Raw genomic sequence first — 16,801 nt, forward strand, 5'->3', positions numbered from 1 at the left:
GTAAAACTTAACATGAGATGAAGGAAAAAATAAAGGTTATTGAAAGTGTAAAGTTAAAGGTGTGTGCTAAAGGTGACCACGTAGGGGCGGGCGGGGGGAACTGAAAATTGGAAGGGTGGGAAGTGGAGTTTAGCGGTGTGCGCTCAACATCCGAGTTAGAAATGTGAAAAGGTATAGATATAGGGAAACAAAGAGTCTAGATAGGAAAGGTATATGCTGCTGCCGCATTATGTCGTACGCGAATGAGAGGATTTGCATCCCCAACCAGGAATTTTTGATGTAACACATGTCCTTGTGGAAGTTGTTGTGCGCGGCTGAAGAAGGCCACAGACATACATTATGCATTGTTATAAATCTGTCTAATAAAGGCCTGAAACATATGTACCGCTGAATCCTTGGCATCATATTTTTATTTTGATCAATTTACTCGTCCACCTACACCACCAAACGGTATATACAGGTGCTATATATATATATATATATATTATATATATATATATATATATATAATATATATATATATATAATAGTGTGACACCTTCAATGCAACCTTTTCCAATGCAGCTCTTCGATGCAGACCTCCAAAGCAACCTTCTCCAATGCATATCTTCGATACAGCTTTGACCGATAGTACCCCTAGGAGGGGTTAGGACTAGATCGGGATTAGTTGCAGCCTTTTAGAGGCTCCCAGGCCCTCTTTCACTAGATTAGCTTAGGCTTAGGTTAAGTTGTGATCCTCTTCTGACACAGGATCGGGAGCCCTTTTGGGCATTCTATTTTCCTTACCAGAAGGGCTCCCAACCCATGGGCCAAGGGAGATTAGATGATGGGGGTGGTGGTTTCGAAAGGGCCAGCATGTGCAACCTGATCACCTCTGCCGGTCAAACTCCCAACTCATGCGTTCCTGTCATGACACTGGTTCTGCAGAACTGTGTTAGGTATAAAACTAACTTTAAAGTATAAAAATTGATTTTTTGAATCAGCAATGTGTTCAGTTAAGTCCTATTTGGGGTGAAAAATCAATGAACTGATTCCTTATGGGGTTTTCCATTCAATCAGGATGAAAAATCAATAAACCTATTCATTATAGGATTTCCCACAAAAATTGGCTACACCCCATTTTCAACTATAACTTTTACCAATTCTGACGTATTTTGTTCAAATTTGATGCCAGCATTACTTAGGACTCATGGGATCTTTAAATGCTTTAAGTTCTCCCAAAAAAAAAAACAATCAATGAGTGGAAAAATCGATAAACTGATTCCTTATGGGATTTCCCGATCAAATTGTCTGCAAATCATTTTCAGCCAAATGTTTACCAATTTCAACAGATTTTGCTCAAATTTCACGTTGCTGTTACTTACTTTGGTTTGAAACAAAGTGCTTGATTAGCTTAATAATCCTAACTTAATCGTGGGCAATGTCAGGCTATGCTGCATATGCAGACATTGTTAAGTTAGAACGAGATGATACTTATAAAGGTAATTTGTGGCTAACACTAAAACTAGCAATGGTCTCACCTGAATAAAAGGGAATTAAAACTAAAACTAAAACCAAAGTTAAAAAAGAGTATGTTAAGTGGTATAAAAACTGAAACGTGATATATTCAACTTATCTACTGGAAGAATATGTTGTATCTACTGAAGAAATATGAAGAAGCCTAGACTCACCAGCCAAATGATTGGTGATTCTAGGTCTTGGCATATTTCTACAGTGGAGAATATTTACAAGAAATGAAGCTGATGAAGCCAAAATAGACCTGAATGTGCAAATGTTGTTTAAAATAACATAATGGTGCATATAAAAGGAAGCTTTGAGTAAAATTAAAATTACATAGCTTTGTCTAAATAATAAACTTCTTTTGTTAAATTATCTGAAAATATGAAAGAAAAATCATGTAGAATTGCAGAAGCTCACCATATGTAATTGTTCTTTATTGAGGCAATGCAAGTAGCCTTGTGCTGATATAAGAAATTACTAAAGTAGTGTAAAATGGAACAAGTACATAGAAGCTTTACCAAATATTTCAAGTGAAAGTATATTTAATAATCATGATAAATTGCATATCAATATTATGATATATTTACATTTATATTAAGCTATTTGGCACCCCTTACTTGCCAAATATTAGTAGTACAACTTCAATATTAGTACTGCAGTAAAACTAAATATACTTTAAGCATAGTAATATATTGGAAACATTGCACATTTCAAAATCCTTGGATCTTTGATATTCTTAATATTTTGTAATTTTTGTAAATCCTGATCTGAAGATTAAACAAACTAAAACTTAAGATATAATTTAGAAAATTTTCTGTGCATTCAATGCTTCATTCTTATTATGCATTATTCAATGCTTATTGAGAAAACAAAAATGGAAAAACTTTAAAATGATCCAGTTTCTCAAATATGCAGCAAAATCATGACTATGGATTGTAGGAATTATTAGACAAGATACTTTTAATGACATTTAATTACTTCACTTTATGTACTGAGTTCAATGCCACCATGGTTGACTTAATATTTCATCCTCCTGATTACAATAAAACAAGTGCTCTTCATGCACTGGTGTCAATCTAATCAACTATGCTTCAGTGACTATATCAAAAATCAGCATTCTGGCAGTGCTCAGGCATAGCCTCAGTAAAATGACTGAAGCAAGCAAAAGAATAAAAGAATACAACTAAAGACAAAGAATAAGAAATATACTTACTAAAGCAGAAAATACAGCTGGTTTCCTGTAAAGTTTTTGCTGTAGGCCATCAATTTTTTTACCAATTTCATCTTTCCACAGATCAGCAGAGTTTGAATATTCCTTCTGAAAATTAAAAGTAGATTGAATATCAAAAACATTTTACAGAAATATGATAAAAACATAACAAAACAATTTCTATTACTCAACCAAGATAGGTATATTTAAATATATTACATGTTTGCTATTGCTTTTGTTATTATTTTGGTGGTGGGCAGTAAGTTTGAAATTTCTGAGACAGCAGTAAATACTCATTTATTTCATTAAATACCAACCAAGGAAAGGTAATTACAATGTTTCATGAAATACCAGATATAATGATGTTTTTGAACACACTGTCTGAGATGAGAGATTTTCATGTAAGTTTCTCCCAACTCATGAAATTCACTGTATAATTTTTATTTATGTAGAATGCTACAACTAGCCTCCTTTGTCACTATTTTCTTTAATTACCTATATATAGAGAGAATTACTTTATTCAAAAACTGGGCTGGTAAATTCCGATATTCCTTGCCAAGTGTTATCATATATATATATATATATATATATATATATATATATATATATGTTTCTCTCCTTGTTTTTTCTGTGTCCCTTTCTGTAGAATAGCATAGGCTCAAAATGTAAAAGACTTTTTCTATTCCTGAGCGTTATACTAATACATCTGTTTGTTTTGTACACCACCTGTCTTTGTCTTTTGTTTTGTTTTTTCGCAAACTCTCCCAATATATCACACGCTCAGGTGGTCGCACATGTTGATCCTGTCATTTCTTACCACACACGAACTTCTCCACTGGACTCTCTATCTACCCTTTATGGATTCTCGTTTGGACATTTACCCTCCGGCTGCACCTCTCCTACCTACGGACCACTGTGGACTCTACTCTTGATGAGAAATACTTGCAATACACCAGGACGTCAAAAACCTTTGAACTTTACATAAAACTGTTATTATTGTCATTATTTTATATTTATATTCATTTTTATACTTTCTAAACTTTCCTGTATTTTCTAGTCTTTCCTTTTGTCGTCTCTTCCTTCTCTGGATGTCCTTACTCTGTTTTCTCTAGTCTGCACCCGTTATTTTGCCTCCCTCTCTCTCCGTTTCTTTTCCCTCCTCATCTTCTCTTCTCCCTTTCTCTCTATTTGTTCCATCTTAATCGTTTTTATTTTATTTTATTTTCTTCTCCCACCTTGCAAATATTTTCTTCTCCTCACACTGTTTTCTTCTTATTTATTTATTTATTACCATTTTTAAAAAATTTAATTTAATTTTCTTTTTTTCTTTTAACGCTTGTGCTTCTTTCTCCCCACACCCTTTGAATGTTTCCTTCCAACGTTTAATTTCCTACCCGCTTTTTTTCTTTTCTTTCTTCTTCTTGTTATTCTACCATGCCAGACTACAAATCCTACCTCCTCACTCTTCACCATCGCCTAAAAAAATACCTCTGCTTACTTCCTTCCCACTGCTTTCAGCCGTCCATTAACCTCTCTTTACTCATTTTCAAAAAAACTCGCTTCTCCAGCCACGTTTCATTTCTCAGTCGCTGCTTACATCACCACCTCATCCCTAAAGGTTTCCACCTCCATTTCCACCCCACTCTACTTCATCCATTCTACCCATACTCCGTACCACATCTTACCACCTTATGCATGCCACCATTCGCTCCAATCTCTCTAAAATACATACCATCGACTGCCTTCTCCCTACTGCTTTTTCCATCTTTTTCTCCTCTCTGCCGCCCTTCCATGCTCACATGTTGCGTTATATAATCCATTTAAATCATCTCTCATCAATTTCTTGCCAACACCAAACTTCGTAGACTCCACTTACTCCTCCATTCCATCACACCTGATGCCACTACCCTTCTCCCTCCCTGATATGCTCCACCCACCTACACCCAACCCCCGTCCCTCCAAATACCCTCACACCCCCCACCCCTCCCTCCCAGCCTTCCACCAGCTCTACCCCCTCCTACTTCTATTCCATCCACCCCTTCTCCACTTTAGTCTGTTGTTACCATTCCCCCAGATCTTCCCCTCTCTGTGGCGGAGCGCTATGTCCTCAGTAGGGGTCTGCGTTTCATCCCCCTCAGTCCATCCTGTAATGAATTTCAGACACTTGCTGATATCCACAGCTTTCTGCGCCACATTAGGTTGTGTGCGCTTTTCCGCGACACTCCACCCGCATCAAACGAGGAGGACTGCTTCAGTGACCTGGGCCGCTGACCATCCCAGTGGACGCCTGCTCCTGGCCAGTTCCAAGATGTGGATCTTTTTGTGGGCACCTGCCAGCGCGCTGTGGACCGGTTCAACTTCTCCAGGCATCCCTGTCGTCTCAACATCTCCCCAGCCAAACTCTTGGCTCTTTGTTCCCTCCGACAGCGCACTGACATCGTCATAAAACCGGCTGACAAGGGTGGAGCAGTGGTGGTATGGCGCACGGACCTCTACAAGGCAGAAGCTCTCCGCCAACTTCATGACATCTCCTTCTACTGCCCTCTGACCCCACGCCCAGCTACCAACAGACAGTCTCCTCTACCATCCAGGACCTCATCTCATCCTCCTGTCTCCCCCACACTGCCTCCAACCTCATTGTCCAAACACCCCGCACCCCCACCATTTACTTCCTCCCCAAAATCCACAAACCCAACAACCCTGGCCACCCCCATCATCTCCACCTGTAACTGCCCCACCCAGCTTATCTCCAAATATCTCAACCATGTCTTTGCCCCCTAGAGGCTCTCTCCCTTCTCACATCCATGACACCAACCATACTCTTCATCTATTCAACTCTTTCTCCTTCCCTCTTGGCCCCTCCAAACTTCTCTTTACACTGGACATCCAGAGCCTCTACATTGTGATCCCTGCATGCACTGAAACACTTCCTGGACCTCCGACCCAATCCCCAACGCGACACCTCCACACTCGTTTGGCTGGCAGAACTTATCCTTTCTCTTAACTGCTTCTCGTTCGTGGGCAAGTTCTACCAACAGGTCTCGGGAGTGACCATGGGAACGCGAATGGGCCCCAACTATGCAAACCTGTTCGTTGGCTATGTTGAGGCCCACATATTCTCCAGTCTCACTGGTCCCACTTCCGAACTATATGGCCGTTATATTGACAACTGTATCAGTGCTACCTTACTCTCCCGCAAACATCTAGACTCCTTCCTCTCTTTCGTCAAATCTTTCCATCCTGCCCTCCACTTCTCCTGCACTATCTCTGACACCTCTGTCTCCTTTCTTGACATTTCAGTTAGCATTCATCACTCCACTCTTACCACCTCCATCCACTACAAACACACAGACTCACACTCATACCTCAACTTCTCCTCCCACCCCAAACACACCAAGCTTTCCATCCCCTATTCCCAATTCCTCCATCTATGCAGGCTCTGTTGTGACAACCATGACTTTGAGACTCAGTCTCAACTCATGGCTCACCACTTCATCCTATGTGGATATCCCCTCACCACTATCCACACCGCCCTTGACAGAGCACGTTCCATGGACCATGCATCTGCTCTCTCCCCCGAACCCACCCTGCAGTCTCCCACCTCCCCTTTCCCCTCATCTACCACCCCACGCACCATTCTCCAAGCTTTCCGGCATCTCCAGTCTGACCCGTCCACTTCACACATCTTTCCTAACTGACCCCTCTCCTCCTTCAAATGAGCCCACAACCTATGAGACCTCTTGGTCCACAGCTTCTTCCCCAACCCTACCTCCCAACCTGGCTCGTTCCCCTTTTCCTGCCCACACTGCCACACTTGCCCTTATCTCTCCAACACCACCCTCCTCACCGGCACCCATCATCGACCCTATCGCATCACCGACTCCTTCACCTGCACCTCCAGCAATATCATCTATTGCATCTCCTGCTCTCTCTGCCATTCTCTGTACATCAGACAAACAGGATGCCGCTTGGTTGACCAGTTCGCAGAACACCTCCGAGATATCCGCCTTGGCAATGACACCTCGGTCTTATGCCATTTCCGCTCTACCGGTCACTTTTGCAACACCCGTCTGTTCGGATTGCCCTTGCACAGAGGCCATCCGGACTCCTGTTTGTGCTGTGAACAGGGATTAATCTCTCTTTGCTCCTTTACACCATTTGGGCTCAACTCTCCTCCCCTTGCTCTCTCACCCTCTCTCCCACCCAACTCTCCTCTCTTGCCCCGACTCCTACATCTCTTCACCCCTACTCTCTTTCCCTCACTCTCCTTCTCTCCCCTCTCCCTCCTACTTCCTCCCACCCAACTCCTACTTCTCTTCACCCCTACTCTCTTACTCTTTCACCCTCTCTTTCTCTTCTCTCCTCACATACCCACCTTCCCCTCCCCCATAAGCCCACCCACCCCATCACATTCCTACTCCCCCTTCCCTATCCTTCCCATCCCCCATCCTATCCCACACACCCTCTCCCACCTCTACACCCACCCTCTGCCTACCCACACCCCACCCGTGCTTTCCCCACTCTTGCCTTCCCCACCTCACAACACACCACCCACACACCCATCCCCACATTTTCACACCTACACATACATACATACTCTTATACGTTCACGCACCTTCGTGTTGGGGGTCATCTTTATTTGTTATCTCCCCTACTTCTTCCCTCTCTTGTGTGACCCTTGTGTCCAAAGTCAGTCGCCATGAGAGATCGTTAGCCACTACACACATTTTTTTCTCTCCTTGTTTTTTCTGTAGAAGAGCATAGGCTCGAAATGTAAAAGACTTTTTCTATTCCTGAGCGTTATACTAATACATCTACATCTGTTTGTTTTGTACACCACATGTCTTCGTCTTTTGTTTTTTTTCGTAAACTCTCCCTATATATATATATATATATATAATATATATATATATATATATATATATATAGGGAGAAAGTAGGAAGAAAAATAAGTGAAAATGCACACTGGAAATCCAAAATAGTAAAGGCTTTTTATGAAAAGTAACAATAGATATATACAATTAGATGAACTGAGGTAGGAATAAAAGTAATAAAAGTCATTATTGTGAATTGTTAAAGAGATTCAAAAGTATACCGGGTTCATGAATTTACTAATCATTGCTTTGAATGCACATCGATTAATGAACGGTGTCAGGTCTACTAGTCCCTGAGTAAAACGATTACGTATAAAGGAGGTAAGTAGTTATGGATTTGGTGCAATTAGGGTAGATATAGATCTAATGTGAATGGTGTATGGGATGTATGGGGGTTAGTGGTATTAATTGAAAGGTTAGTAGTGTTCTGTATTATGTTATGTGTTCATATTGAGTTGTGGAAGATATTTATTAATGAAAGTTGCCTCTTTATTCATTCTTTGTTGTACTGAGGTGTTCTGTGAACATTGATAGAAGGGGAAAAATTAGGAAATTAGGATTAAGATTCCTAGCACACCTTTCTATGTGTTCACTAACCTGTACTGTGGGTGGCGAATTTGTTCTTTGTGGAGAGTGGTTCTTTGACGGAGTGATATTCCTATTTGGCAAATATAATTAGGACCACACCCTAAGCATGTACTGGCATAAATAAGATTTTCCGAAGCACAGGTGAAATTTGATTTGATCTTGAATATTTCACCTTGTTTAAAGTGGAATTCTGAACCCTTCAAAAGATGGGGGCATGTACCGTAGTTAGGTCAACCACATTTTTTCACTTTTGGTTCTGCTGTTAATGGATATAGTCTTGCGTTGGTTAGTAATTTTTTCAATGATTTGGGTTGCATTTTGCTCTTGATAATTTTGTGTGAGCCTAAAATTTTGTTCATTGTTTTATGTCCTGTGAGGATGGGAAGATTTTGGGTGATAATGCTAAAGACTTCATTGTTTCTAGGGTTATGTGTGGAGATGTATGGGAGTATATTTAAGTCTGGTTTAGTATTTCAGTTGACTTCCCTTAATGTTTGTATATCTATTTCCATAGCTCATTTAATGCCATCATTTATTAATGATATTGGGTAATGTCTTTTGATTAGTATTGATCTGAATTTAAGGGGTTTTCATTCACGAGTTTTGGTGTCCAAAACTAAATGGTACAGATCCTTTTCACTAGATTATAAGGTATGTTAATTTTTATGTGTTTGGGGTGGCATGAGTTGAATAATAGGTATTGTTAAAATCGTCTGTTTCGATGTGGTTATTGACTATTTTGATTAAGATATCAAGAAAAGGAAGTTGTTTACTGCTGTGTTCCATGGTGAATTGTATGTTGCTATTAATATTGTTAAGCATTATTTTGAAATCGAGGAGTTTGTCCATGGTGTCTTTCCAAAGTATAAAGCAATTGTCCAAATACCTCTTTTGTCAATAGTAAACTGTATTGAACATGAAATAGTTGTTCAGTAGGATGAATTTGAGTGCTTTGATTATGAATCTGTGGTTAATGCGTCCTGGGATCTCTTCTGGGTATTTTTCTAGCTAGAAGGTGATCGCTTCTATATCATAATCATGTGGGATATTGGTGTACAAATTCACCACATTGAATGATACTAACAGGATTCCTTCATTTATTGTCACAACTACACTAGCGAAAATGACTCAAGATCTTTTGTTTTTTATACATGGGAGAGAGATAGATAGAGAAAGATAGAGAGTAAGAGAAAGCAAGGAAGAGTCTGAGAGAAAGGAAGATTAAGAGAGTGGGAAAGTGAGAGAGAAAGGAGAGAGAAATAAAGAGAGAGAATGTGGTGATAAGAAACAGAAAGGAAGCAACAGAAAGTAAGAACCACACCCTCACCCTCGCGTAGAGCTGGTCACCACATGAACTGCAACCAATGCCAAAGAAGCCAAAAATGGTGTCACAGGACAAATTCCTTAGGTCAAAACTAGAGCCACTCATGATCTTTTATTTCATATCCCTGTCTGTATGTAACCATGTCAAAAGCTTCACACCCACACATTGAAACATACTAAAAGCACCAAGTCACAAATTTGGGACTACAACACCTAATAAAAATAAATATTAAAAAATAGGAAAAATAAAAAATAAAAACCAAAAAATAAAGCTCCAAAACGACTAGTGCATATACAAAGGTGGAGTTGTAATAAAATATAGAGATTTGGGGTCCAGTCAATGTTAATCATATTTATATTCTATTTAACGAGATAGATATTATAGACTAGTAGTAAGGATTAAAATAAAAATAAAGTAAATTATTGAAGTGTACAATCACAAGAATAAAAGATCCACAGGTTAAGTTTATAATTATATTTATATATATTTATCTATATTTTGGTGTTAAGTATGGTTTATATAATGATTGGTATAATAAATGATTATACTATTATCAATTATTTGTTATTAAGAAAATGGGGTATATAGGTCTGCTAAAAATATAAAAAATTAAGAGGTCAAGTATAGAATATGTTGCTAAAAGCTAATATGCAAATTGTAAAAATTACAAAGTACTTATGATATGAATGTGTGTGTGTGTGGTGTGTGTAAATGTGTAAATATATATATATATATATATATATATATATGTGTATATATATATATATATATATATATATATATATATATATATATGTGTATGTATATATATATATATATATATATATATATATATATATATTATATATATATATATATATGTGTGTCGGTGGCACATAAAATCACCCACTACACTCTCGGAGTGGTTGGCGTTAGGAAGGGCATCCAGCTGTAGAAACACTGCCAGATCTGACTGGCCTGGTGCAGCCTTCGGGCTCCCCAGACCCCAGTTGAACCGTCCAACCCATGCTAGCATGGAAAACGGACGCTAAATGAATGATGATATATATGTATGTATGTATATGTATATATATATATATATACACAATATTAAGGTTAGATAGGCAATATAGTTATAATCATTTTTTTATATGTTGATATTAAGAGATTAATACAGGGTTATGGGGATAAAAATAGTTGTTATAATTATGCATCTATAAAAAAAGTAGTGTTACTGAAAAATATGTGGATGGTATTATAGGTACTAATTGACCCACTTAAATGTTAAATAACATATATATATATATTTAGTTGGAATTTACAAAAAAAACAAAACAAAAGATGAAGACAGATGTGTAAACAACAAACAGATGTATTAGTTTTACGCTCAAGAAGTGAGAAAGTATTTACATTTCGAGCCTACGTTCTTCAACAGAAAGGAACACAGAAATAAGCAGAGAAAATAAAAAAGGTTTAGTGGCTAGCGATCAATCATCACACACACACACATATATATATATATTGGAACATGTGATTAGGAAGCAATAAGGTTCACCAACTATGTAGATTATAAATATATACAACAGTAATATGGTGGTGTAATAATATTCAATTCCTTTTCATTTTATATAATGTAGGGAAATTAAGGTTGCAAAACATATACATAATTATATAAATATATAAATACGTAGTTACATAATTATATAAATTTAGAAAAAGTGTATTTAGGTGTATGCAAACCTTGGTAAACTTTTTCTGGTTTATCATTTAAGAGATTGTGCTTAGAGAATAGGATATGATACATTTCATCTAAGCAGAGGGAACATGTCTTAGCTGATGGTTTATAAGGTTGAGCATTATTTATAACTTTCCATCTGATTTTATAAGTTTTCTTACTATTTTCTTTCTTTCTTTTATTCTTTTACTTGTTTCAGTCATTTAACTGCGGACATTCTGGAGCACTGCTTTTAGTCGAGCAAATCGACCACAGGACTTATTCTTTGTAAGGCTATAGTAGAAGACACTTGCCAAAAGTGCCACACAGTGGGACTGAAGCTGGAACCATGTGGTAGCTACTTACCACACAGCCACTCCTGTGCCTACCTATACGTTTCCATATAAATTTACTAAGTCCTGTGCTATTATGTTTATTAATATTTCTAAATGAGGCTTCATCGTTCACTATATGATATTTCATGTAATATGCTGTTGCTCCAAGATAATAGAAATATCTTCGGATTTAACTGTGGGTTTGTATACTAGATTTTTGTGTTTGCAGTAATTATCAAATTTACAATCAGATTTATATTTAGATTATTATTACTTGTGCCAACATTAGCTTTACTGTTTCCTCTAGGTATAATATTAGAGACAGTTTGAGCAGGATGTGTATTGCTAGTTGGTGGGGAAATACTTCTGTTTATATAATATTCATCAAGTTTATTGTTATTTAAAGATGAGATATGTCTAAATATGATTTTAGTAATAGAAAATCCCATCCTTATTGAATTTTTATTAATTATGGTACTGTATTTATTAGAAGTAAAGTGGTTATCTATTATTGAACAAATTACTTTGATAAGGTTTGTCTTTATTTGTTTTCCATAAGATAATATAAGCCAAATTATATTATTATTATTATTGTTATTATTGTTTTTTGTGGTGTTTATGGTTGTTATCAGGTATACATTTTATATATGGTATAAGTTTCTTATTTTAAAGCATTTATTAGTTTTGTAGTTTGATTCAGTATAATAGAGATTCACATTTTATTATTATTGTTGTTGTTGTTGTTATTATTATTATTATAACTACTTGAATGGTAGTTTTTATTAGTGTTGTTATGCATATTAATTTTATGTGTAGGTTTAGTTGTATTTGTAGACAATTTGTCATTTATCTTGTTGACTGTCTGGTGGTAATCATTATTTTCAAATTTAATTTTTTGTGTATATCTTGCCTTATCCAATGTAGAGTTATAAAAGTCCTTATACATATTAAAGATTTCTTTGTTAGACGAGAGGTAATTAATTCTACAGTGTATTTTATTAACTAAACATTTGGTAATTATTTTGGGATGATTACTATTATAATTAATATATATTAGTTTAGAATTAGGTTTGTGATATGGTGCATGGTTTCCTGTGAGTAGGTTAAGGTTGACATCTAAAAAATTTACAGAACAATGTTCATTTTCTACAGAAATTTTCAGGCTAAACATACTAAAGAATCTATGAAATATTTTCATATAATTTTCTATTGCTAGTAGATTTAATTATAAATAATGCATCGTCCCTTTATAAACCTCTGGCTATTTCTGGAAATTCATTACTGAACTTATACAGAAATTCATTACTGAACTTATACAGAATATTTATACCAACAATATCAGTGACCTGAGCTGAATCAGTAGATCCCATAGGTATATCAAAGTAGTGAGATGTATCCTTTCTAGTCCAGTATTTATTGTCAAATTTAATAAATGGTTTTCTAGCAGTGAGAATTATATTGATTTCTTTATGAGACAAACTAGTGTGACCCATAGCAAATATTAGAGCACTATTTAATTCTATGGGTTTTATAGAAGAATAATATTCATTAATATCTACCTGTATAAATCTATGATTATCCTTATTATCTATTTGATTAAACCAATTTATATCTTCCTGTGTACTAAACCAAAGTTATATATATTTATCTAAGATTAATTCACTTATCTGATTTTGCTGGCAGCTAAGTCTAACTTTAGGGTCAGTAAAAAAATTTGGTTTATGGTCCTTAAGATATATTCTAGGTCTAAGAGGGACAAAGGGTTCAGTCAGGTCATCAATATTGTATTGGGTCACTACTTTTTGGTACTCAAGATTGTTGTTTCTAAATATGCTCTTATTTACTATTTTATATATGTTAGTAATTTCCTTGTGCATAAGGTCATAGTATAAGTCAATGTTCATGTTATATAGGTTACCAGTTTTATCAGATAATTTCAGCTGTGAGATAATGTTCTTTAATTTATTCAAGTGCTGGTTTCTAAATGGCCGCTGTTACATCTGTTTCCTCAATGTTGATGTAATCAACAGCTGGCACCTCCTTTATTAGAGCTGCAATATCAAAGAATTCAGCTGGATTTTTTATCTGTATGTGTCCAAGTGGGGAAGTGAAGACATTTTTAAATTGTTCAGAGTGTCTCACTTATCCTTCCTGGGTCTGCCGTCAGTGAGTCATTCCCTTGGAACAATGGTCCTATTTTATTGTGGCTGTTTCCTTTTATAGAAAGCTTTGGGATTTGTTTTTATGCTTTCCACAGCCCTTTTCTCTTTCTCTGCTCTTTCCCTTTCGTGAGAGAGTTTGATCTTACTTTCAATTTCTAGGAGCGTCCATGTGTTAAGATAGACTTCTCTCTTTCCTTCAGTTGCCTATTCAGCTGCTTTAAGATCTTTGACCTGTGTCTCATGAAGATTTTTCTGTCCCTGGGATCCTTGTTCAACAATGCGCTTGCCTTTCTTTCTTGGATATATTTAGTGCATATAGCTTGCATGGTTCACATAAACTGGCTGAGTCTTAGATCAATGTCTTGCATACACAGAATGTTGGACCACTTTCATTTGTGGACCTCTTTGTGGATTGATTTCCATTTTGCCTTATGGAAATTCAGGTTGTGTAAATAGTTTGCACAGACCAAACATAGTTAGTTCAACAATGTTGTGAATTGAGAGTGCTGTTGTGTCACCTTCGCATTATGGATAAGGTCCACATTATTAGTGAAGCATAGGTCCAATATGTTGTTTCCTCTCGTTGGCCTGAGTATCACTTGCTCCATGAACAGCTTATTCGCAAGTTCAAATAATGATTCTACATGCTTTTGTTCATGCAGTGATGTCCCAGAGAGGGTGTGGCCTTCTAGCCATTTGACATGTGGGAGGTTGAAATCACACAGGAAGAGTATGTTGATGTTTTGATCTAGGTTTGTTAATACCTCTTTGATGTGTTTCAAGCTATCCTCAAATTTTCCATCATATTTTGTGGTATTGTGCATACAGCTTTATATGCATTATTAAGGTAACACAAACTGGCAATAATACAAGAGCATACAGTTCTATATTTAAGAGATGAGGAATTCTGTACATTATTTACATTTGACAGATATTTGTCCTCATCTTGTTTGTTGTTAACACGTTTCAGCTGATATACCCTCCAGCGTTCATCAGGTGTTTTGGGGAAATTTCGAATCTGGGTTCTCATTCCTAAGGTATTTTTCGATGTTATTATTATTATTATTATTCAGGTCACTGCCTGGAATCTAACTTGGAATCTTGGGGTTAGTAGCCCACACTCTTAACCACTACACCATATGCCCATGGGCAATTATGGAGTGAATTTTAGGGCTTATAAATCTAATATTTTCCTCTACTTCCTTAATACCGGTTTCCATATGCTATTCATGTCTACACTCAGTCTGATTAGGAGGTTGTTGTGTCCTAGCATATGTGCTGCTTCTTTTAGTTTTTGTATTTTCCAGTGGTGTTCTCAGTCTATTATTTTAACTTCATCCCACAGGGGGAGGTGGTCTCCATTTTTCCATACATGATCAGCTATACCCGATTTATCAATATCTCCTCCTGTCACAGCTTTGCGATGTTCCTCTACCCTTATTTTGAGGGGGCGGCATGTTTCGCCTTTGTATAACCTACCACAGCTGCATGGGATGGAGTACACACAGTTTTCGGTCATATTCTCTTCTATTGGTGGTTTTACCCAAAGGAGATATTTGCAAAGTGTTGTATTACTCTTGAATACTGTCCTGATGTCATATGGGCAGCATATCTTTCGTATCTTTTTGGAGAGGCCTTTCACAAAGGGTAGACAGACTGTTGACAGTTTATCAGTTTCATCCTCTCTTTTCTTCATAATTCTTGTTGTGTATGCAGATAATACAACCCAGCTGAGTGAAGAGATCTGCTCTTGGCTATTCAGACATGTATTTCAGACATGTATTTTAATATAAAATATTAAAATTCTGGGATAGGTGAATAGAATATAAATAAGTAACATCAAGGTACAGGTGCCATTTCATTATGGCCATTTCGAGCAACTCAATTGATTAATGAAAACATTACATCATTGCAAAGGAACTGTTTTTGTCAGATGACTGCATGAACTTCGAGCATAAAGGACAATTTGACTGATTAAACATAGTCCCAACTCCATAGAGCCAAAATATTTATACTGATTCTGCTGCTATTTCATTGGCAGAATGAATTTACCAAATATTTTATATCTTGGCAGTCACAGAACATATAAGTTTGCAAGTGATGCAAAGTAGAGGGGAGTAGATTATGAATAATGACTACAAAATATAGTTGTTTTACATGGAAACGAAATTTCTTGTCAGAAACAGCCACATAAATGGTGTAAGGAAATTGAAGGAAGATGTTGAAACTTCCTCTCTGCAGGCTTATTTTAATCAACAGCAAAGGGAGCTATTTTTTTGGTGAGATAAGCAAATAGAAGCCCCTTTATTCTGTCTTTCTACATCACCTGTGCATAAACTAACAGCGAATGCTGCATAAAGTTAAATTGGTATGGAGCTTTCTGAAAGATATGTATAGCTTTCACTAGTGGAAGCAAAACTCGGCAGAGTTATGGTGTAAGCACATACTAAAACTCCTCTCTTTACTCTTTTACTTGTTTCAGTCAATTGACTGCAGCCATGCTGGAGCACCACCTTTAGATGAGCAAATCGCCCCCAGAACTTATTCTTTGTAAGCCTAGTACTTATTCTATCAGTCTCTTTTGCAGAACCACTAAGTTACAGGGATGTAAACACACCACCATCGGTTGTCAAGTGATGTTGGGGGGACAAACACAGACATACAAACTCCTCTCTTGCCCTTCTTCTCTTCACCCCTACTCCCTTTCTCTCTTCTCTCTCACTCTCTCTCTTACTCTTTCACTCTCTCGTTCTCTCTTACTCTCCCTCTCTCTTCTCACATACCCACCTTCCCCTTCCCCTTCATCGTCAACCCTCCCCATCCTATCCCTTACACCCTTTCCCACATACCCCACCCTCTGCCAACCCACAAACCCTACCCCCACCCTCTGCCTACCCACATACCCCAACCCTCAGCTGAACCCACACCCCACCCGTGCTTTCCCCACTCTTGCCTCCTCCACCTCCCAACAACATCACACCACACCACACTACACCATACCACATTACACATCACATCACACCACCCACACACCAGCACTGACCAATTCCCATCCCCACATTTTCACACCTACACATACATACACGCACATGTCAAGACCACCAGCCGTCTTTCA

At 37.3% G+C, this 16,801-nt stretch overlaps 1 protein-coding gene across 1 annotated transcript in view; it reads right to left on the reverse strand.

The window, feature by feature from the left end:
* LOC115226447 overlaps positions 1-16,801 on the reverse strand; it is a 577,012-nt gene that overhangs the window by 550,911 nt on the left and 9,300 nt on the right. The window contains exon 3 of the mRNA XM_036500752.1: positions 2,714-2,818. Coding sequence (XP_036356645.1) covers positions 2,714-2,818 — 105 coding nt within the window. The remainder of the gene's footprint in view (positions 1-2,713; positions 2,819-16,801) is intronic.

The sequence above is a fragment of the Octopus sinensis genome, linkage group LG2, assembly GCF_006345805.1.
Source record: "Octopus sinensis linkage group LG2, ASM634580v1, whole genome shotgun sequence".
NCBI classification, from domain to species: Eukaryota; Metazoa; Mollusca; class Cephalopoda; order Octopoda; family Octopodidae; genus Octopus; species Octopus sinensis.